The sequence below is a fragment of the Lolium rigidum genome, chromosome 1, assembly GCF_022539505.1.
Source record: "Lolium rigidum isolate FL_2022 chromosome 1, APGP_CSIRO_Lrig_0.1, whole genome shotgun sequence".
Classification (NCBI taxonomy): domain Eukaryota; kingdom Viridiplantae; phylum Streptophyta; class Magnoliopsida; order Poales; family Poaceae; genus Lolium; species Lolium rigidum.
This window is the reverse complement of record NC_061508.1, coordinates 24,752,798-24,777,735: the sequence shown is the minus strand read 5'-3', so window position 1 is coordinate 24,777,735 and position 24,938 is coordinate 24,752,798. Positions and strand designations below refer to the sequence as shown.

General features: G+C 44.1%; 1 protein-coding gene and 1 pseudogene across 1 annotated transcript; one reads left to right on the top strand and one right to left on the bottom strand.

The window, feature by feature from the left end:
- The first annotated feature begins 12,493 nt into the window (after nt 1-12,493).
- LOC124685084 lies at nt 12,494-14,655 on the top strand (annotated as a pseudogene).
- A 1,948-nt stretch (nt 14,656-16,603) lies between these two features.
- Nucleotides 16,604-24,667, bottom strand: LOC124685083 (probable beta-1,3-galactosyltransferase 14). The gene is made up of 7 exons (XM_047219387.1): nt 24,270-24,667; nt 23,321-23,473; nt 23,164-23,246; nt 22,964-23,063; nt 19,689-19,802; nt 17,745-17,887; nt 16,604-17,106 (listed from the first exon to the last, which is right to left on the bottom strand). The coding sequence occupies exons 1-7, from the start codon at nt 24,665-24,667 to the stop codon at nt 17,012-17,014; spliced, it is 1,086 nt and encodes a 361-aa protein (XP_047075343.1). The 3' UTR covers nt 16,604-17,011.
- Between the last annotated feature and the right edge of the window lie 271 nt (nt 24,668-24,938).

The following is a 24,938-nucleotide window of genomic DNA, read 5'->3' as shown; positions in this document are numbered from 1 at the left end:
GACTGCTTTTATTTATTCCCTGATGTGAGCTTACTGGTTTGCTAGATGTGGCTTTGTGGTGGCTATGTACTACTTGGTTGGCTTACTCTACAAGCTTGTATGCTTGTTTATGGTAGCCTGGCTATTAGATATAGATGATCATTGATCATCTGACTTTTATTTATATGTGGTGCAAGGTGATGATATCCAGCCCATGCATGGTTAGAATTGATGTTGGACAATTACACTGATAAGAACATATATAGGCCTTGTTATCTTAGCCTAGCCAATAATACATAGGCTGAGGCACAAATTTATAAACTACAAACAAATACTATGACTTGGCTTTTAATTCTCTGTGATGATTGTGAATAGCACATATGTTCAGGACTGAGAGAAATAATCCTTCAAATCCTCCTTGCCGATGATTAGAATGTTTGGTCCCCCGTACACTCTGGAGTGGGGCCAGTGAACCTGGTGTGATGGAACAAATATCAATCTCTTATGCATCCTACTTGGCTTCGCTGACCCCATCCCTGAATGTTAATATTTGTTTCGACCAACAAAATATGAGGCATGCTATTTAGTTGATACTACTTGGCTCGTATTTGAGTTGGCATTCTTCATTAACTTTGGTCTTTCTTCCATTTTAGTGTCGATTAAAATGCTTGGTCACTCGTACACTCTGGAGCCAGTGAGCCTGGTGTGATGGCACATATATCAATCTCTTGTGCATCCTACTTGGTCACACTGACTCCATCCCTGAATGTTAATATTTGTCGGGCAACAATGTATGAGGCATTTATTTATTCGATCCTACTTGGCCTTCTTCGTTTATTTTGGTCTTTCTTCGAGATAGTGCCGATGATTAGAATGTTTGGTCACCGTACACTCTGGGGTGGCGTAAGTGAGCCTGGTAAGATGGCACGAATATCAAACTCTTGTGCATCGGACTTGGCCTCAATTACGCCATCGCTGAATGTTAATATTTGTTTTGACCAACAATGTATGAGGCATTTATTTATTCGATCCTAGTTGGCTCTTATTTGTGTTGACCTTCTTCGTTTATTTTGGTCTTTCTTCCATTTTAGTCACTACACACTCGGGGGCGGTGCAAGCGAGCCTGCCGGGAGAGAGGAGGAACCGGATGAAGACCACTTTCAACGTGATGATGCTCGTAGTGACTATCATCTATTTGTATCTCGAGATGATGAACTTTGTATGAATTAAGACTTGTATGTAAAAAAAATTATGAATCGGGACTATATGTGTATCTCGATCGGGCTCTAAGTAATGTGATGATGATGTTTATATTATATATGTGCAATGTATATGCTATTTATATTATATCTGTATACTGTTGTATATAACCTGTGTAATATATCTGTACATTGATGTATATAACCTGTATGTGTATAGCAAGCAGTACAAAATTATGTATACATGTGACTAATTCTGTGGCGCACCTAAAACTAATTATGTGGTGCACCTATTTCTGTGGCACACCGAGGCATAGGTGCGCCACAGAATGTCACAGAATCTTTATTTTAATGACGAAGATTTTGTGGCGCACCACCCATGCGCCACAGAATATGCATTTAGGTACACCACAGATGATCTTTTCTCTACTAGTGTGCTCTTATATCGGGACAGACTAGTGCGTGTAGTTCCGTCCTAACTAGTTTATTGATGTTTAGGCTATGTTTCTAGAAATGTCTAAAGCGATACATAAAAGATTAGACTACTATAGGTTAAGATTTTGTTTTGGAAAAATGATCAATTAAAGCGTAAATATCGGCTAAAAATGCAACATAATTTTCTGACCAAAAGATCAAGGGGGTCTCAGGCTGGAAGTGTTAGGTATCAAGAATAGATTACAAGTGACTACAAAATAACTTTTAAAACTCTTAAATGAGGAGGGGTATGGCAGAAATAGCTGCAAAATAAATAATTTTGAACTATAACACTGTCACAAGTGAGTGCAAAATCCACTAATGCTCCTTTCTCGCAAGCGCTGATGGGAATTAAAGATGATTTCTTCTCACAGGGCTCTCTTAATGTTGGCGATGGACAGAAGACCCAATTCTGGGAAGACTCATGGCTAGGTGAGCAACCATTAGCGTATCAGTATCCTTCACTCTATAACATCGTGCGCCGAAACAATTCTCCAAGTATCGAATTTAAAAGAACTTTATCCGATAACAAGTGGGAAGATTGGTCGCACATATATACTCCAGCACCTCATCTCTATTCATTTGATGGAAGATCCGTCTATAAAACTTTTAATAAAATGGTAGTGTGCATCAATTGATGTAGATGCCAGTGTGAAGCTCTCCATTTGGGCAATGGGGTGTGCTCCGGTGTCCCCCCCTTAGCTCCACGGTTCTGAGAAGTTGGAGCTGCTCCAGCTTTTGGTATAATTACGTGAAGTTGAATTCGTGAAATATAAAAATGCAGAGCACTGGGACGCACCGCGTGATCGTTTAAATCTTTGGCTGGAAGTCCATCTGGCCCGTGGCGAAGTATTTCCTGGCGGTGGAGTTGGCCTGGCCACGACGGTGAGGATGGTTATGGCGGCGGCGCTGAACCACTCGGCACTGCCGTGACGTTCCCAAACACCGGGTAATTAGAAATCTTGAAACACGCTCAAGAGACGAGACGGATTTAAAAAATTAACTGCAAGCTTCTCTAGCTTTTGGTACACAAACATAAAAAACACAGAGGCGTAATTTACATCCGACTGCTACTGATTTGACTTCATCGCAACGTGACTTACATTTGTCGCTACTGAATCATGGACTCCGTCGAACGAGTCGACGTACCTTCAGCTGAAGTTAAACTTGTCCGATTCGTTCTCGCCGTCGCGCAAATCGAGTTGTAGCTCTCTGCCGCCACCGCCAGGTCGCCGCCACTATGTCGCGCGCCGCCTCACCCACGACGAAGTTGGTTGAGGCGGTCACAACAAGTTTCTGGTGGCGGCGGCAACAAGCTACAACTCGATTTGCGCGACAGCAAGAATGATTCAGACAAGTTTGACTCCGGCTGAAGGTAAGTTCATTCGTTTGCCGGCGGCCTCGATTGGGTGAGGGCAGGCATGAATCACGCTGCGATGAAGTCAAATCGGGGAGAGTCTGGGCATTGGGAACCTTGGCCGAGAGATGAGGGGGAGAAAGATAAAACGTGCGTAATATTTTGGTCACTTATCGTATCGGTGGCAGTGGGACGTAAATAAATAAAAAATCCATATTTTTATGTTCTGCGGAACCAACTCCACGTATTTGTACCAAAAGCTGAAGCAACTACACGTATTTGTACCAAAAGCTGGAGCAGCTCCACGGATCAAAACAAAAAATCTGGAGCGGCTCCAATTTTTTTAGAACCATGGAGCTGAAGGGGGGGGGGACACCGGAGCAATCACGTTGGGCAATTAGGGGGAAAGGGTCATGCATGATGAGGCAACAGAGCAATCAATCTGTGATCGATGTGCGTGTAAGCTAGTGCAAGTTCGTTAAGTACGTGCGGTGGTCGCGAGAAGTCGCCGGTGGCAATTATGCTACTCTAGTGACACTAAGCTGGCGTGATGGTTACCTTGTTGGGTAACTGAAGTGCGCTTCCTATATAGCTCTATAGTAATATAAGACCTGGTTGAATCCCGCACAATCATGTTATGTCGTGTTGCTGCATGCATCGAGTGGTTTGTATAGTTGAGCCTTGCACCATCACTTTCAGCGTTCAACGTCAATACGTCATGTTGTGCTGCGGCTAGCTTTGCTTAGCTATTGGTGTCTGTTCCCGGATCACTTGGGATTTCGGAGTTCTTGAATATAATGGCGGTGGTATTGATCATAGATTTCCGTTAGGATGGGTTCGGTCCGGACGACGATGGATCGCCGATGCATCCACTTCATCACCCACTTGTACCGTGGCAATCAGTGGTGCGAAACGAAATACACTTGTTTCGACAGCGATCACTCGGATGGATATATGCCTAAAAAACAAACAAAATCGTATTGCTCTAGTGTCTACCACCAGTCAGTCATCAACAATAGACCTCAGTCTCCGCACGCAAAGTGGACACATTCCATCCCGTTTCATGGCGTAGATAGACAAAACAAAAGGATAATCATGAGCCATTTATTCGTCTAGCCAAAGAAAGGTGAGCTGAGGATCGGAGCAACGACGCCGGTCAAATTAATTAAGCTTGCATATATCGTTCATGAGTGCCGGTCCCCTTACGTCTTGCTGCTACCAACCTACTACCACGCCCATGACAAATGACAAACAACTACTCCGTATCAAAGGCAAAGCAAAAAAGAGTGACCGAATTTCAAAACGGGGGGACAACAATCCTTCCGTCGGGGAACGGAACTCGTCGCAGCCACGTACAAACGTCAATTAGTTAGCTGGGCCTCGTCTCGATTAGTCAGGGAGATCGCCGGAAAGCCTCAGCTAGCTTTGGCTACGTCGAAGGGCGCGCGCAAAGCAGAGGAGAAAAGGATCGTACCTGAACCCAGCTCATGACTCACGACGACTCAGCTAAAGCTCTCTACTCTACTCTCCTTTTCTTTTCTTTTCTTTTCTTTTCTTTTCTTTTAGAAAAAATATAGGCCTCTGCTAGCCTTTGCATAGCTATCGTGATGAGTAGCCACCGATGAGCGCAAATTATTGTCACGCCGGTGCAACATCGATGGCTACCGGTTTTTCGCAAGCAGAATACGGTTTGCCAAACAGTTTCCAAGTTTGTTTTCGACAATTTATAGTACCATATATTTATGTAAACAAATAGTACATGATAGAGATGCATGTGTTGCCTCCAGCGATTACAAAATTAATTCTTCGATGTCTTGAAATCGTGTGCATCATCATGATGCAGAAGCCAGGTATATCCCCAATTCGAAGAAAAAAGATGTCTTGAAACTCTTTCTCTTCTTGCATGACACACTTTCGTGTTTTTCTGAAGGCAGCCAAACAAACCCAACCCAAAGACCTGTAAGTATTAAACGGTTTCCAAGCCAGTTTGCCTCAACCTATTAAACACAGTAATATTAGGTTTTTTTTCAGCCCGTGACTATGTTTTGCGGGGAGTGCAAATTGTTAACAAACGGACTCACCAGGGATGGGCGAACGGGGCTCCGAGCTTCCACCTGGCAAGCCACTCCTAGAGCGTGTGCACCGCAAAGCCACACACCCAGTGCTCAGAACATTTTTTACGTTCTAAACTCATGTCTAAATGCTAGCAGCTGTCACCCCAAGCAAAAGATCTTTAGAGCCGGTTATAGTGGAGCGATCGAGCCTAAGTCAATAAAATATACTTCTTCGTTTTAAAATTCTTATCATGATTGTTGTTTAAATTAAACCATGACCAAAATTATCAAACAGAGGGGATACATTGGATCCATTCACCTAGCTACTCCGATAACCACCATATCTTGTCTGTGAACTCTCCATGGTAGTATTATACAAGAGTGATTCTACCACCTCCTCAACTAGGGAGTTCACTGGCGTAAAATCCTACGGCAAGCGATTTTTCATGGTGGTTTGTCAAAAAAAAAAAAGTGTTGTCCACTTGTGGTTCGCACAAGCTTTGAGAAGTTTCCGGGTCACCCTGTTTGTTATTATCGGAAAGTGTTATCATTTATTTGTCAACTGAGACATGAAATGCTAAACATAACAGTGCATCACATTTTGTCTCAATTTACTTGCATCCGACTCGACCAACGCTGGTCATGCCCCAATACGCGAGTCCGTTTGAAAATTTCACTCGAGGGGGTGCATTATGTACTCTTCTTTTTATCGGGCTTGGCTTTTACATAAATTTCACAAAGTTAATCCTCTTTATCATGTTCATATATCATTTTCTATTGGGGGTTGCATATAGTTATGAGGGTGCATTGGGCACCGGTCAGATGAGTTTATCACCAGACCTCGGTCGCCTGCACCGCCGTACAATTTCACATAAAAACATTTCCCGCACATAAAACATCATCGCAACCATTTTCTAATTGTTCTATAAAATTGTGAAAAATGTTGGTCAACAATTCGATTATTCCATGTAGAAAAAATAATCAGCGTATGCATTATTTGCACATAATCCATAGATCTATGTGTTGCAAATGGTTAACATTAATGAATTCTGTAAGTATTTAATACTAGTATATTAAATCAAATAGAGTATTATTTTTTTGTGAATAAATGCATGGCGTACTTGTGTACCTAAAGTATTCGTATATTACATGATGCTATATATGCTTGTACCTAAAACTAGTGTGATCAATGTTTCCATCAATGGCACATTTTTTCCTGAAATTCGAAAGTAATCCATGATTGATAACTTGCTTGTTCAAGTATGGACAAAACAACTAAATGCCAGGAATGGTGCGCTTTTACGAAACGAAAGATGGAAACATTGATCAAACTAGTTTTGTAATGTTATAACTTGCTTATGGAACTTCGTGATTTACTTTCGTGTCTTAATGATGCTATAATTTACTTGCATATTTGTACAAGTGCAAAGTTCATGCTAGCCCTACATAATCTTTTGATAGCATCTTACTCCTACCTCATAAGATAACTCTTTCCATTCATAGTACTTGTGCCGTACTATCATCGTCTCCAATAACCAGCAAGTCAGGCTACCTGTCAGTAACACGAAATTCCTATCCTTACTAGCTAGAGCGCCGAGACGCCAGTCATGTCGTAAAACGAAGTACTTACATTCCATGTATATATATACGCCAGGGACGCAGCAGATGTATATGAATTCTGATGCAACGATTGGAGACGGTTACCGGGCTACTTACAAACAAGGTGGTTCGTGGCTGTCTAAGAGGATTCGACATGCATAAGCATCCTATATTTATCTCATTCCGTTAAGAACTATGAAACTTTACAATGAAACGGATGCGTGCAACAATCGATGTAGAGGCTGGGGCTAAGTTTCTCATTTTGGGAAAAAAGTCATGCATGATGAGGGAAGAGACCAATCAATCAGTGATCAAAACGTGCGTGTAAGCTAGTGAAAGTTCGTTAATTAAGTACGTGTGGTGGCGGCGACAAGTCGCCGGTGGTCAGCTGGCGTGATAGGTTACCTTGGGTAACTAAAGTGCGCTGCCTAGATGGCTCTATAATATAAGACCTGATTAAATCACGCACTATCATGGCAAGTACGTCGTGTTGCTGCTCTGTATGCATCGAGCGGTTTCTTGAGTTGGGCCTTGCTCCAATCACTTTCAGCGTCAATGTCATGTTGTGCTGCAGCTAGCTAGCAGATCACACTTACTTACTTATTGGTATTTGTTGTGGGATCACTTGGAATTTCGGAGTCTTTTATTATAATGGCGGCGGTATCAATCGATCATGGTGAAGGTGCGTCAATCTTAGGGTGTGCATACAGCACGATGGTTCTTGCAGGTGCTTCTTCACACCCATCTGAGTTCTCCGTTAGGATGGGTACGTCGTCATCGTCCACTTGTACCGTGGCTACAAGCGGTGTGAAACGACATGTGGAGGTTAGACTTGTCTCGACAGCGATTACTCAGATGGATATATGCATGAAAACAAACAAAATAGTATTCCACCACCAAGGTTCTGCTACTGTGTCTACCACCTTTCAGTCGTCGCCAACGATGGACCTCGATCAGTCTCTGCACGCAAAGTGGACACATTCCATTCCGTTTCCCTGCGTAGATGGACAAAGCAAAAGGATAATAATGAGCCATTTATTCGTCGAGCTGAAGAAAGGTGATCTGAGGATCAGAGCAACGACTCCGGTTAAACTAAATTAAGCTTGCATATATCCACAAAGAGCTACTACTAGCAGCAATGCACACGCAACACACAAATAAACACATTGTCGATGCATGCATGAGTGCCGGTCCCCTTACGTCTTGCTACCTCGAGCCTCGCAACCAACCTACTACGTCCCACGCCCATGACAAAGTACAACAACCAAAAGCAAAGCAAAAGGGTGACGGAAATTCAAAAGGAAAGACGAGTAACCCTTCCGGCCGCGCAAGAAACGGGACTCGTACCGGTGCTAATGCCAATTTGCTGGACCTTATCTCGGTTACTCGTTCAGGTGAAGTATGCAAGCTTCATCATGCCCACCGGAACTAAAGCGCCACACGAAATCACATGGAGATCGCCGGAAAGCCTCTGCTAGTTTGGCTACGTCGCCAGAGCTAGCGCGCGCGCGCAAAGCAGATGAGGAGAGAAAAAGGCTCGTAACCAGCTCATGACTCATGACTCATGACGACTCAGCTAAAGCCCTCTACTCTCTCCTTTTCTTTTCTTTTCTTTTCTTTTCTTTTCTTTTTGAAAAATATATATAGCTCTTGTTTGGCTATCGTGATGAATTGCCACCGATGAGCACGAATTATTGTGACGACGGTGCAAGACTGCAAGATGGCTGCTACCGGTTCGCAAACGGAATACCGTTTGCCAAACCGTTTCCAAGCTAGTTTTCCTGGGTTTTTTTTTCAGCCCGTTAAGTTGGTTCCCCTTTTTTTTTTGAGAGAGAATGAAACATATATTAATCTGACATCAGTTTTACACGATTACACATATGTAAAATGTTGATAGGGAGCGGTGGCTTCCAAACATCATTCGACTCGCTCGTTTTTGCTAGTTGTGCTAGCTCATGAGCTAGTCTATTACAGTTTTATCGGAAAAAAAAGTCTATTACAGTTGCTCCCAACTTTAATAACAACCAGATCAGGAAAAGACTCTCTTAGCTTTCTAATATCTTTGTACACATGCCAGTGTATGGAGGCATTGGGCACTAGGCTGTTCATTTAGGTGACAACAGCTGCATTGTCTGACTCAACGTTCTCCATGTTCAGATCGTTCGGTATTGCAAGATTGAGTCCAACCCCGACAACGTTCGCTTCCGCCTCCTCTGCATCTCTGCAGGTTTGGAGTTGGATACTGGCAGCAAGCACCACCGTACCTAGGTGGTCACGAACAGTAATACCCGCCGCCGCCTCACTAGTCTCTTTACTGAAGCTAGCATCGACATTCATCTTCAAGTTACTAGGGCTTGGAGGAACCTAGCCGAAACTAATATGAGTCTCTTTCCTGCCATAAACATGATATGAGCAACCAGGTTCAGAAAAAGACATGGAAACGGGTGAGGGCAAACCTGAGTTAGGGTTCTGGATCGTGTCATTGAGGAAGTTGTCATATCCAAGAAGAAATGTCACTGATCTAGCAATCTTCTTGTCCCTTTTCATGAATAATGTCATTTCGAAGGTGCCAAGAGCGCCAAAGAAGCATTAAGGTTTGACTTGTTTGTTTCTTGCTCGGGTTGGCAAGGTAAAGTGAAAATTAGCCTCGGGGTAACTGCCAGTGTTTTCTCATTTCATATCTCAGTACTCTTGGTTTGGTGCAGTTAACAATGGCATGGTGGCTATCTTCATCTTCTCTTCCACATATGTTGCATATGCTGTCAATTTTCAGAGTCCTTCTCATCTTTTTTTCTTTGTGTCGCCAGGTTGTCTCTAGTTGCTCTTCAACCGAAGATCATAACTTTTGTTGCGATATTTGCCTTCCAGATATTTTTCCATAGAAGAAAACATGTCTTTTGTTCAAAACTGCACGAAGCATTAGTCCCGGGCGCATTTGGAACCCAGACTAATTTGAACATTAGTTCCAGTTTCAATGGCTACGACGTCGCACGGTTTTGGTCCCGGGTTAAACGGAACCTTTAGTCCCGGTTGGAGATACCAAACGGGACTAAAGGGTTGCGGCAGGCCCAGCCGGTGCGAGCATCTTTAGTCCCAGTTGGTGTCCCCAACCGGGACTAAAGATCTACCCTTCAGTCCTGGTTGGAGACACCAACCCGGATTAAACATTTTTGGGGTTTCTTGGATCACCTTTTTTTAGCTATGTAAAGTACAAAAAAATGATAGAAAATTAAAAATTAAAAATCCCTTTACATGTAGGTAGGTTAGGTGATCTAGTTATTATGAAAAATAACAAACATCAATTTTCACTTATTTTGCAAAAAAAAAAAACTATATTTTTGGGTAAAATGGCAATATATTTTTGAAAAAAGTTTAATATATGAAAGTTATCTACGCGAACATTTACATCCAATTTCACCCCCGGTTAGCTAATTTCTAGATTCTCAACATGCCAAAGGAAAATATGAAAATTTCAGATTTTAGGCTTTGAAACAGATTATTGTTATTTATTTATTTATTCAAGATTATTATTACATCATTACTTTTGTTTATTAAATAAAATTATTTGTAATTCAAACAATAAAGAAGTGTGATATCGTGATCAACTGGTTAATAGGATTGATATGATACTAATATCAATAACGCGTGTGCAAAGCGCTTGGAAGCATGACGAAATGAATTCAGAAGTTAAGCGTGCTAGTGCTGGAGTAGTTTGAGAATGGGTGACCTTTCGAGGAGTTTGACCACGAGTAAATAATTTAACTAGAGATTATGTGCAGTTAGAGACTAAACTAGTCAAATAACTCAATTACTATAAATTCCAAAAAAAAATAGAAAAAAGAGGAAGTGGGAAAAAATTAGAAAAAATTGAATAAAAAAACACACATGGAGGCCTTTAGTCCCGGCCGGTGTTACAAACCGGACTAAAGGCCCTCCACGTGGGTTGCGGGCTTTAGTCCCGATTTCGTAGTCCCGGTTGAACGTGGGCTGTGGGTAGTCCCGATTTCATAATCCCGATTGAAAAATTGGGACCAAATGCCCTTACCAACCGGAACTAAAGCATCGTTTTCTACTAATGTTCGGTCGGCCTCGGCACGGCGCCTCTCACCTTACTCATAGAGTTTGAGAAGGTTAATAATGAGGGCTTCTTGTGGGTCCTAACGGGTCCTAAGTGATTGGACAAAATAATGCCGGTAAAGAGATCGTTGTAATAGGAACTAAGAACATTTTGCACTTTTGTAAAACTTATTCTGAATTAATAGATTAGGGCAAAACTTTTGCTCCTGTTTCTAAAAAAAATACTTCATATGTTTCTTGATATAAGCCATATAGTTTATGGCACGGAAATTAATCAAAAAAATCTAAAGATATGTATTCTTCAAACCATTATAAAACTAGCATAATCCATATGGTATGTGCTATTTTAAGTTTTTGGAATGCCTAAATACGCTCCTGCTCCATCCTAGTGTTATACAAGGGCGGTTCTACCACCTCCTGAGCAAACAACAACAAAAAAACCACCTCCTGAGGCCGGGTGCAGTGGTGTGCCATCTCATGTCAAGCGAGATTTCACAATGGGTCGTCCAAAAAAAATGTCGCCCACTTGTGGTTGGAACGGGCTTGGAGAAATTTCTAGGTCCCACGCTCACATTTTAGGAAAATGCACTACTACCAAAACCATTATAGATAGGAATATATTTTGTGGCACACTAAGTGCGTGCTCCACAAAATTATTTCCGTGGCGCATCAAAACAATATGCTCCTGTGACGCATGTGGATGGATACGCCACAGAATCTTCATAGGGCCCACATGGGGTTCAGCACTGCACATGGGCGAAAGGAATTATGTGACCCATTTGCCCACATGCGTCACAGAAAGTCAAAATTTTGTGGCGCATGTTGGTACATGCGCCACAGAATTTCTTGTGGGGGCCACCACTGACTTCACGAGGCCACAATTTTGTGGCGCATGTGGCAATATGTGCCACAGAAGTCCAAATTTCTGTGGCACGTATTGGCATATGCGCCACAGAATGTGTAGGGTTTTTTGCTTTCCACGCTCTGTAAAATATAAAAGAAATAGATAGAAATTTCAAAAAATAAAATCATTCGAGGTGCCCATGTATTATGTCATCTAGTACCACTGAGAATTAACAAACATGAATTTTGACTTTTTTTGTAAATTTGCATTGCCAAATCATCAAACTGGATTTGTGGTTGCATACGAACTCGAAAAAAACGCACAATATATCAAAATGACCGGGAGAAAATTCTACCTGCAAAGTACAAAGCCCATGCTAGCCTCACGTAATCTCTGATAGCAGCATACCTTTTTATGAAAAAAAAATCTTCAAACGTGCTTTATTAGCTAGCAATGATGGTTACATCATCCATCTGCAATAGTTGTATCCGACATTACTTGTGACATAACATAGTCTGCAACAACCAGCAAGTCAGACAACCGGTGCGTAACAAGAAATTCCTATCGGTAAGGTAACGGTATAAGCTACACAGCCCACACGGCCACACGGGTGCTAGAGTGTAGCAGCGACGGTGGTTGTACGTGGGCATGTATATACGCCTACCTACATATCTGAAAAATCTAGCTGTGTATGCGCGTGATGTCCCATCCTGAATTCCTGATCGTCGAGCTGGAAAATGCATTGACGAGTCGGAGCCTCGCGCGCGGGGCCTATAAAAGGCGCAGCCCCTGGTTCAATCCAGCCATTCATTCAAAGTGCTCTGCTCTGCTCTCTCTGCCCTGCTGACCTGTGCAGAGGCGCCATTGATCCTCTTCCTCTCCACTTTCCCTCACGGTAGCAGTAGCTTTCTCGCCGCGCGCGGTGATGGCGCCGACGTCGCTGATGAAGAATCAGCAGCCGCTGCTGCTGGCGGCGCTGTGCGCGTCGCTGCTCGTCGCAGCGGCGTCTGCTCAGAAGTACAATGCGGTGTACAGCTTCGGCGACTCGATCACGGACACGGGCAACCTGTGCACGAACGGCCGCCCGTCGGCGATCACCTTCACACAGCCGCCCTACGGCGAGACCTACTTCGGCAAGCCGACCTGCCGGTGCTCGGACGGTCGCGTGATCGTGGACTTCCTGAGCAACCAGTTCGGGCTGCCGTTCCTTCCGCCGTCCAAGTCCACCAACGCCGACTTCAAGAAGGGCGCCAACATGGCCATCACGGGCGCGACCGCCATGGACGCGCCCTTCTTCCGGTCGCTGGGGCTGTCCGACAAGATCTGGAACAACGGGCCCATCAGCTTCCAAATCCAGTGGTTCCAGCAGATCACCTCCACCGTCTGCGGCAGCAGTAAGCGCTTCCCTTCTTTTTCCTTTCTTCAAAGCATCTGTCTGGCCGGACAGACATCTAGCCGTTGCCGCTGCCCCCCACCAAAAAAGACTTCACTTTTCACGGCGACTGACCAAGCTGCTCCATCTGCTGCAGGCTGCAAGAGCTACCTGGCGAAGTCGCTGTTCATCTTCGGCGAGTTCGGGGGCAACGACTACAACGCGATGCTGTTCGGCAACTACAACACGGACCAGGCGAGCACGTACACGCCGCAGATCATCAGCACCATCGGCGACGGCGTGGAGAAGCTGATCGCGCTGGGGGCGACGGACATCGTGGTGCCGGGGTGCTCCCCATCGGCTGCTTCCCCATCTACCTCACCATCTACGGCACCTCCAGCGCCGCCGACTACGACTCGCTCGGCTGCCTCAAGAAGTTCAACGACCTCTCCACCAACCACAACAACCAGCTGCAGACCAAGATCTCATCGCTGCAGGCCAAGTACAAGTCCGCCCGCATCATGTACGCCGACTTCTACTCCGGCGTGCTCGACATGGTCAGGAGCCCAAGCAAATACGGTACGCTCGATCTCGGTTCCCAGCCCCACACACAAACGCATGGCGCCTGGTGGCGGGTACTGTGGGTCTGTCGCTAGATTTCAAACTTGCCGTGACCCGCTCTGGACTCTCGAGTTTGGACCCCTCCCCGTCGGCGCAGAGCAGACTTTGGCTGCGCACGTCACGCTTGGTCCGAACAGGACAGTACGTAGCACGGGACAGGCAACGTGCTTGGCTTAAATACATGCATCGTCGGATTGTTCGATCCGTGATTGCAGGCCGTGCACGATCGGGCAGCAATGGGGCTGCTGCTGCTGCTGTCGGATTCCTCCCGTTGGGGCTCGACCGTGTTCCTGCTCCTGCTCCTGCTCCTGCATGCGGCGGCGCATAAAAAAATTGGACGAGATCGCGGCCCGACATGGGTCACACACACCACACGGTTGGCTCACCATCAGTTTTATACAGGCCATCTAATTATGGGGAAATAATTAATGGTAGATCCGCGGATTTCGTTGATATAGCTTTTTTTATATATATATAAAAAATCAGCTCAGTTGCAGTAGCAGAGGAAACAGCCAGTGTGTTCCCCAACCAAACACATGCCTCAACAACATGCAGCATATGCCCGCACGTTCTCGAACGAAATTACGAATCTTCCTCAAGTCATCGTCATCGCGTCGTGTAAAAGCTACTAGAAACCACCACGGCCGCCCATCTCTAATGGTGTTTGTGTTCTCGACGTGCTGCAGGTTTCAGCTCGGTGTTCGAGGCGTGCTGCGGGTCGGGCGGCGGCAAGTACAACTACGCCAACGCGGCGCGGTGCGGGATGTCCGGCGCCTCCGCCTGCACCAGCCCGGCGTCGCACCTCAGCTGGGACGGCATCCACCTCACCGAGGCCGCCTACAAGCAGATCACCGACGGCTGGCTCAACGGCGCCTTCTGCCACCCGGCCATCCTCCACAGCTAGCCCTAGGGGCTCTTCAACATCATCAACTATTATTCATTCGGTTGGATCATCATAAGATTAATGTTCCATCTGGTCTGTACTCTGGGGGATAAGTTATTAACCTCGCAAAGCAAAATGGTGCTCTCTGTCTGTCTCTGTGTAATGGTTAAAAAGGGGAAAGAAACGGGTTGCCCAAGAGAGGAAAAAGATCATGGCAGCTTTCCAATAATATACACTCTTGAGAGCAATTGCTTCGTTCCTTCCATTCAAAAGTAAAAGAAGGTTTTTAAGCCAAAAAAAATGATAAAATAGAGGAGCTTTCTGCCATGGCAGTTGGCAACTATGGCTTTGGATCTTCTGCCCTGCTGGGTCATCTGTGGTCGGAGACTTTCGAAAAAGACGATGCACAAATCTCGCGCTCATGGCCATCTCTTCACAGACTATTCCAGTCACTATGGTCACCCCGTGACCGTGAGAGCAGAGCCTTCCCGTGACAACGACAGACAAAACGGACCCAGCCAAACGGCCAGGCCAGGCTAACTCAACAACTCGGATTCATTTCCCTCAAACGCGTCTGCTAAATTGGCGCTGGCACGGGGCTACGGAGAGCGCCGGCACAACATCCCTACTGCTAGTATAGGGAGGGACTCCCTACACCGGACGATTCCAATAGATAGCCTCAATAGAAACTTCGGCCCGATATAAATTAATACTCACAAAGATGGCTAGAAACTGAAACCAAGTTTTTCGAATAGATAATACTACCTCCATCCCAAAGTTTAAGTCTTATATTATTTTTAGAAAGTCAAATTATGTCAAATTTGACTAAGTTTTTACCAAAAATCATTAACATGTAAAATATAAAATCAATATTATTAGATAGATAATGAAACATATTTTCGCGTGGTATCTAAAATATATTATTTTTGTTGATATATTCTTCTAAATATTTGGTTAAACTTTATTTGGTTTGACTTTTCAAAAAAAATATAAGCCTTAACTTTTGGGATGGAGGTAGTACAAATCTAAATTCAGCCAACACATCAGCCACCAAATCGTCATCATAGTCCGGCTACCAAAACAACTTAGGTTTCATAGCCAAATAGGTCGAGTAAACGGTGTGAACGGTGCAGGCACATCCATCACACCCGGCTTGTCGATCACCGGTGGCGGATCCTTGAAGAATGACGGCGATGACGAGATTTGATCCTTGAAAAGCGGACGGCTTGTTGGCTCCCACGACCACGACCGGTAACGGCGCATTATTCACTCGTGCCTTTGGATTGTACATCGTCCGGGGTGGGGAAGACCCGCTCCGCCAACGCCGCCACCTCCGACGTGGCCTCGATTGGTCTCGCCGGCCTTGTGGCGCCTCTTGAAGTATGTCGTCAAGATCCGACACTATGCTCGTTGGTCGACTCGCCCTCCATCATGGTCGTCAGCTTCTCCTTCAACTGGGCCTTGCGAGGCTTTACCAGCGTCGCCGGCTTCCCCTTCAACGGGGCCTTGCGAGGCTTCGCCGGCGCCGTCGCCTTCTTTTTTGAAGGCATGCCGAAATGGTCGGTGGTGGGAGAGGGCATGCTCTAGTCGTGATCTAGAGTGGTAGGCAGGGGAATGGAGGGGCGGACGGGAGGGGGGAATTAAGGAAAATAGTTGCAGGATTGGGTTGTGTAGCTACCAGGGTCACACGTACAAAAACTGACGTGGCATAGGGTGCCGGCCCGCTTCAAATCCCGTCTGTAGAGCCTTGCACAAGTCTCGGTTATCTATTGAGGTCAAAAAATGCTGTAACATGGCAAAATAGGTTTTTGATCTAAACAAGATCGATGGGTGAACCATGCTAGATTTGTTTGGAGAGGATATGATCCTACGGACAGATAGACAGCCCGTTCGAACAGTGACTGATGTGGTCGTTTTGACGTCCGAATCTCAACTGCCACATCTTAACTACAAGGGAGAAGTAAATACATCTGCAAGTGGACTTAGCTGTTCTTCGGCTAACAAGATCCAGACAGCTACAAGACCCATCATCCTTTGGGAGTAGGAGGAACTTTCCTATTCAGAAGCGGAAAGATCCCTCCTATTCAATGCTACCTTATCTCGATAGATGGCGATGGTATAACAGGTGCACGAAGCTGGAGAACTGTATCGCAGCAAAAGGCTCAACTGAGAAACCCAGACATTCAGAAAAAAGCGAGCTGATTTATACCATCTTCGCCGAAAGCAAATTGTATGGTGAGCTGTACTTTGTAATGCATTTTCTATCTATACAACAAAACTTCCTCGCCTTCTGGACGACCGGCAATAATGCAGTTGTGGTTAAAAGCAGACAAGAATGCGGCAACTGGCAAGAATTGGAGTATAGGGCAGCCCTATATGGCGCCTGGATCGCAACTGTAGAGGATTCCTCAGCTGTAGTATTACCGCCAAAGTGGCAATGATTGCACCTGGTGATCGAATCAAATGAGCTCGCACTGCAAGAATCTATTGGGGTCAACCGTTGTGTGTGTCATCATGTCGCATGGTCCGCAGTTCCGTGTCCAGATTGAAAGTCATTCGTCATCAGATTCAGCTACCTCAGCTGGGCCACCCGTGCATTCTTTTCTCCGGTGAAGCTCTAGCATCTTGACCTCTGGGTGGCATAGCCCTGGGTGACAGATAGAATCCTGTTAGCATTCATGAGCTTTGAAAATAAAAGATCATAGTCTTTCGGAGCTGAGAGTGGACAAATGGAGGCCGAGCTACATGTAGCTCTTTATTGTCAAAATGTGTGGATCTGAGAATAGTGAATAGTGCACATTTTAAAACTATAAAACCTGTCATATTTTTTCATTTTTGTGTAATCTACTACAATACAAAGAATTTCACATTGAGATTTTGCATGTTTGTAGATTTCATCATTGTCTACATCCAGGATTTTTTTTCAGATTTTTTAAAAACTTAAAACTATGATTTTCGAATTTTAGAAAAATAAGGGCTACGTGTAGCTCGGCCTCCGTTTGCAGTTTTAGGAGTTTTTATACCCTACACAACCTTTACACCTTTCACTCTTATGATTTTTTCACTAAAAGTTACTCTTAAAAATATTTGTTTTTGTTCATTGCTAATTATTACTAACGTTTGGGCTTCATAATGTTGCAGTAGATCAAAGTAAAATGTATAAGGTGACACTATCAATGTTACCAATTGGTGGTATAGGCGCAATAATACATATGAACGTGGAAACCCCTCATTTCAGAATCAACTTTTGCCTGAATAAAAAACCACCCAAAGTTAGAAACTAACCTGAACATTTTGGAATATCCCAAACAGCAATTGACGATGGTGTACACTCAGGTTCACAGAGAGCATGTGTGTTCTCGTGGTTGACATTCATAGCAAGCATCCAGGATCCAATAGTAACATCCTCGTTGTTGAACATTCGGAAGCTGCACAAACATAGGCAAGAATCTTCTTAAAAAGAGATGTATGGCTCGATTTGAGCTTCAGCAATGGTGGAAATTTCATATGTTCCTATGTGCAAAACCGGTGTTCACAACATTTCTGCATTTTCTGTGCCAGAGGCTGCCAGTTTCCTTTGCTACCACTGTAGCCTACAACAGGCTCAAGGGATACTGACCCTTAACATGAACTGACCGATTCCTACTCTTTCCCAGAGCTCTACCTAGACCAGACACAGTAAGGCAGAAGTTTGCCTAGCCACATCATTTAGTCATTTACTAATAGATGAAAGAGACATGACCATAAGCCTTATCCATGTATGATATAAGTCTCACGATTTGGACCATGCTATCGGCGTGAGGGAATTGACCAACACCAATTGATTTCAAATTATTTTGGCCTGTAGCAAGAATACCAAGACTTGTTAACATTTTGACATTCAAAGCACTGCCATGTAGCAACGCACTTCACGACTAGGGGTCAATTGCTTTGTACCATCCAAAGATCATTCAAGTTGGAAATACTATTCATCCGTCACTAACATATGGGCCCAGGGCCCACTAGTCAGTGTCACATTTCAATGTAATTTTCCAATAGTTCATCTTCTCATGGTACATAGCTACCCTTTTGGAGATACCATTAGACACAATGGTTCGTGTGGATGTTTGATTTGGGGCTAGGTATTGGACATTCAGGTGGTTTCAGCCCCGAATACCACGATTCCAGCTGTTTGGCGGGTCTAGACATTCGGCCCGGGTATTCTCGCTCAATATCTAGTTGGAGGGCTGAACGCAAAAAACGGGGACACCTAATGTCGAGGGGTTAGGCTAGACATCTCGATGTATTCGGTTCGCTCGAGTACCTCGCGCATGGGCGACCTAAGTGGCGGCGGCGCAGGTAAGTCTCCCCCTGTCCTTCTCCAGTTGGGCGCGGCTCCGTCGACCTCCCTCCCGTTCTCCTTCCCGGCCTCCTCTTCTCCGGCTGTCTCTCTCTTCCCTGTCATCTCTCTTGGTTCAGAGCAAGTACGGGATTGATTGGATGGAGCTCCAGCGGCCAGCGCACCTTCATCCCCTCCTCTGGCTTCCTGGCCTCCCATCGACAAAGAAGCAGCCAGAGCACCAGCAGGTGAAGAGCGGACGACCTCCTGACGACCAATAAGCAGCCGGAGCAACAACAGACAGCATCTTTTCCGCTCCTCTTGTTCTTCTGAACTCGTGGACAGGTTTAGCCGTTCAGTACCCTGTGTAACTCGTGGACATTTTAAGTACTCGTAGACAGGTTTAGTACTCGGATCAAATTCTTTTAAACTATATCTTCCGATTAATTGGTACTCCTACCATTTAGTAGTATGATAAATAGATCAAAATGAGTACTTAAAAATAGCCGAACTGGACATGTCTGTGTGTTCGTGTGGGGCACTGTTTGAGTCGCAAGTAAAAAATAGTGCGGCTGTTGCATGCATTTTTTACAGTACATAACAGTGTAATGATCAAAGTGTTGTAGAAATGCAATTCATCACTTTTACCATCCAAACAACATTTGGCATTTAACTTCAATATCTATTCTGTGTTCCGAATATCTAACACATCCAAACAGAAACATTAGCATTCACTTTCTTTATCAATATCCTGGATATTGAATATTCAACCCAATACAATGTCTACCCCGCCAATGCAAACATCCAAACGAAGCATGATAGATATTAGCTAGTACAATTACAAAAGCTTGCGTAAGATAGCAAGTTTGAGATTGCTAGTTTCACTACGAGAAGGTGAACCAGAAGAATACCTGTTATTTCTCAAGGCAACCAAGCTTGCCACCACATCAGCTGATAAAGCATATATAGGCCCATATGCATGAAGGAAGTATTCTGATCCAAGTAGGAAGGACTGTGGCTCATACCTGCATTCATTCAATGAGCAAGATCAAACAGAATAAGCAGGCACTAATTTGCTACACAGTATGATCTCACACCTGGAGTATTAGCTATTATGAACAACCTATGGAATGAATTACGCTCTAGGTACCTAAATGTGTACGCCTTATGCTGTTTAAATCCCTAAATGTGCAATCTTATTTGTTAGGTCTTTAATGTTCCAATTTATCGACTACTCCCTCCGGACGCATTTAATCGACGCGAGCTTTAGTTCAGAACATGCATCTAACTAGTTCACGTCCGCGTCAATTAAAACAGACCCGAGGTAGTAGTTACATAAACTAGCAAGTTAGTTCTGCCATCTTTATATGTTTGCATTGCAATATCATTAGGTCCATTGACTTGCTATTCGGTCTTTTTCTTACTCATTACCCATATGTCCGACCAGTAGTTCAATCTCGTGACATTGTTTTTGGATGCCACACAGCAGGTTCTTTATGGCTGTGTGCATCAATTGATGCAGAGGCCAGGGGCACTCCCTGCTTTTTCAAGAAAAATACAAAGCAGGTTCTTTTTTCTAGATACAATTCAATTGTTCTGCAGTCAAACACAACCATAACCGCACATTTTCCAACGACATCTGGCCTCATAATTCTAAATCCTGATCAAAGGGGCTCCCCATGTACTGATGTCGTATTAGATATATCTTAGTAAACAACAGGGTCGAGCCGGCAAAATTGAGGGCCCTGTGCGACATTTCAAAATAGGCCCTATCGAATCTCAAAAAAATGAGGCACTATCTAACTAGAAAAATATATATAACTACTGAACAATTGTAATTTATGCTCTATATGTCTTAGATGGATGTTTAAACTAAATAACTACTCTCCATGCTTGTAGATTCTGAACATGTGGTAAAATCGTACTTAAAAAGGAAACATATGATTTTAAAAACCGGCCACACTAGCGATCCGAACGAAAAACTACTTTTGATACACTAGAGGAAACATGTAGCTCGGTCTACATTTATGGTTTCCGATGTAAAGCTATCTTAACAAATAAATGTACATGGATTTCTATAGAACAACTTCGTGATGGTTTCTCTGAGTTGTATTCAATGCTCATTAAATGCACATATCCATCAGCGGAAGTACTCAATTCTCATCAAAGCCATCAGCCGGAGTAGAAAAAGAATAGAGAAAATAAAGGAAACAAGCTGAAGCAGAAAACAGGATTCGATCTAGAATCCTTCAGGTAACCTAATGAAACGCTCGCGCGCAAATTCCAACTAGGCTGAATTGCTTTTCTGTTTGTGAAGTAAAGTTCAAAATATATAAGGCAAAGTAGAAAATTTTGGGCCCTAAAATATTTGAGCCCTGTGCGGGCCGCACACCTGTAAGCCCGGGCCTGGTAAACAATCCCCGTATGGATTTAGGCTACCACAACTTTCGCAAGCTAGTATTGGAGAAAATTGTGTAACTTCAGGGATCACAAATATATTGCAAGGTTAGTAATCTAACTAACCGAACCTTTTAATACTCCCTCCATCCACTATTATAAGATGTTTTAGATATTTCAGTGTGGAGTAGATACTCACCAAAATGAGTGAGCCTAGACACTAGGACGCGCCTAGATTCATGCATTTAAAAAAAACTAAAACATCTTATGATAGTGAACAGAGGGAGTAACCAACTGAGCTACTAGTTCCAATCCAAATGATACAAATATGGAAGTTTAGAGATATGATCATATCAAATTGCAAAATTGCCACCCTTAGTAACAGACATGCAGATTTAATAACTCATGGCACAATTCACTTCATTACATATGTTGATTCATTTCATCCACGTTTGGCCATTTACTTGTATTGCACATGTAGCTTTAATGGGAAAGCTAGCCAATCTCGGTTGAGTCTAATTCAAGTAAGCTAGTTTCAATGCATAACTACATATATGAGAGATACAAAGGATATTTCTAGTTTTGGAGATGACTGGAGTTCTTTGCACTGTACACTAAACTTATGCACATACTTACAATATCTACTATCTTTTTGGTCAACATAGGTAACATATAAACTTATGCATAACCAAGTTGCTAGCACAGACATGCACATGATAGACAGCATATACCATAACTACCGAGGAATAACAAGCAACTTAATTTCCCTTTAATAATGAAGATAGAGGCCATTATCAAACTTTCTCCAAAACCACTTAGGCCTGCTATGACTGGTTAGGTGATAACATTTGTACCCACAAATGGCCTAAGCTTTATTTTCTGAAACTAATGCATGTAAAAGTAACGAACTTAAACGTTTGAAGAAGCAATACCATTAACTTCTGCCAATGAAAAATAAGAAACTTGCAACATCATGACAGTACTTACTTTTTTACACTGGGATATTATCTTATATAGAAGACGTAAAAATATGTATTAGTTAGTGGTCAAAGTTAGAAATATTTGACCAAAACATTGGATCGGAGCGAACAGCATTTGACAACATGCATAGCCCATTAAAGGATATCGAACATGATTTTTCTTTGATTCCACACCAACTCCAACACAATTGATATCCAGAATTAGTTTTCAAGGGTTCACGATGCAGGTGCATTAATCTCCTCCTATAAGCAAATCAGTAGACTCATTCCATGCGAAGCAATGCATTTCCCTTCCAATTCTCAAACACAATTGTTTGCTCCAGACATCACATATCTAGGGTAGCTAAGAACTTAACTATGAAAAACCATCCAGGTAACAAAGTAGTAGATCCAATCCAAATCGGTTATCGGCACTGAACATAGAGAAGACAAATTTAGGCCCTTACAGCAAATGTTGCCCGCTAGACCAATCCATTGAACCACACTAATTCTGCTAGGAAGTGGTACAATCAATGCAGAGAGACAGTTATAGGTGAAACAAGGATCATTGCCGGCAGAAGTCCTTGCTTATCAGACAATGCCAATAATTGTGGTTCCAGACAATAAGATGTGACCATTCTATCGCAAATCTGGAACGCAAATACTTGTGAGAAAATAAGACTGTTTGCAGGATTATTTTTATGCTGTAGAAAGAAAATTCACTTCTAGATCAGGTCTTTTTGCTGTATTAGCTACTTTCGATATATTTTGCATGTTACCATGTGTATTGCTTAAGAAAGCATCATGGAAAAGAAAGAAAAGAAACTAACCATTTCAATTTGGGATCAGTAAAAACAGGGCCCTTTTTCATGCATCCAATGTATGTTTGTGGATGTGGACGCTCTTTAGCCAAAAGCAAGGAAAGTCTATCTGCAGAAAAGAATTTGTTGACGGAAGTGCTAGCAGAAAAACAAATGTGCGTCAAAGCCATTAAGAGGATATATCTTGGATTTTATTATTTATTACTCACCTGGTCTCAAGTAAATGTCATCATCAGCTTTAACATAGAAATCAGAATCGAACAACGCATAGGCAGCCTTAAAGTAAGCTAACCTAAAACATAAGATCAAATCAGGTTCCATATGATATATATAGCAAAACGACATGAAAAGAGTTATATTATTTACGTTTTGTATGGAAGCCTGCTATACTCCTCCTCAAGATCTAAAAGCACAAAATCATCATATTCTTCAACCTCTCTTTCAAGGGCTGCCATCTTAGACATGTCATTGCTTTTGCCGATCACAAATCTGAATGCCAGACCTGTAGCTTCCTCCAACCTGCATTACAGCGAACCAAAAAGACAATCATTGCAAGAATACTTAGGCAACATCATCACCGGAGTAAACCAAAATCAGAACCTCAGGTCGTGAGGGAAAAGGACCCACACGGAATGGAAAAAATGTTGACGCTTACATGCTACAACAAATCTGCGGATGGTTTATCACTAGATTGCAAATGTACAATTTCTTGTACATATGCATTTAGTAGAGAACCCAAATCCATGCACATTAAATTTTGAACTCAAGAAACAAAATAATGAATGTTACTTATCAGTGGTAGCAAGCCAAATTCTACAATTCACAAGGATCGATCACTTCTTCTAGAATAGTAGCATGATTCCACTAAAACCATGCCTATATGCCACAAACCCATTGGGGTGCTGTCTACGAATCTACAAATAGGCAGAAGAAAATAGCAGTTCTGATGCCACCAGGCAAAATAACTAGGAAGCAAACTGGAAGAGCAAATTAAGATACAACTGAATGGTCCTCAGGGTGTATGTATGAAAAAATTAACCAGCAATACTTATGTAAGAGCCTGGAAATTAAATGCCAATGGATGAAGATTTGGATCCACGATAGTAAATTATATAGCATAAAATGGACGAACGGAAATGCCTCCCCAATTCTTATCATCAGTTCATCACTAAGCGCCACATTTGTAGGTGAACCGGTAAACAGCCAAGTCAACAGTTCAACACTAAACTATAGCTAGATCTCGGAAATGCCTACCAAACTCTTATCATCAGTTCAACACTACACGAACTAGGAAGTTGTGTTACCAACAACTAACCGGAGGAGACCCTGCCGATCCGCGGGGAGCCACGTCCGCCTGAGCGCGCGGCGGCGGCCGACGGAGCCGAACCCGGTGAAGATCCCGACGAAGGCCATCACCTTGTGCCTACCGCGCGATCCGGTGGCGAGGTGCGCCGGGAGGTCGGTAGCGCCGGCCGCGGCATCCTCCGGGCGGCGGTCCCAGGCGACGGAGACGGAGAGCGGGCGGGAGGAGTCGGGGCAGCGGCCGCGCGCCGGGTCGGGGGCTGGCGCCCGGGAGAGGGAGACCGCGGCGACGAGGAACCCGGCGAGGCCGAAGAGGAGGCAGGCGGCGGAGAAGGCCGGCGAGGCGAGGATGCGGCGGAGCGAGGAGCGGTGGGAGGCGGCGGAGGAGAACACCTTGGGCGAGCTGGGCATGGCTGCGGCCGCCGGCTGTACACCTCGCCGGGCGCGTGCCGCCGCGAATGGGTGGGAGAGGATCGCAGGACGGCGGGAGAGGCAGATCGGAGCCGGCCGGGACAGTGGGGCGGAGGCGGAGGGGCCGATGGACCTCGGCCGTTTTGCTTGGTGTTTGGGCCTTTGGGAAGTGTGACTCACCTCACGTGCATCTGCGTTGCCTGTGCGTGCTCCGCTGCTCGAACCGAGCCGGCCGTCGCCAAACTTTTTCTTTACAATTAATGCCACATTT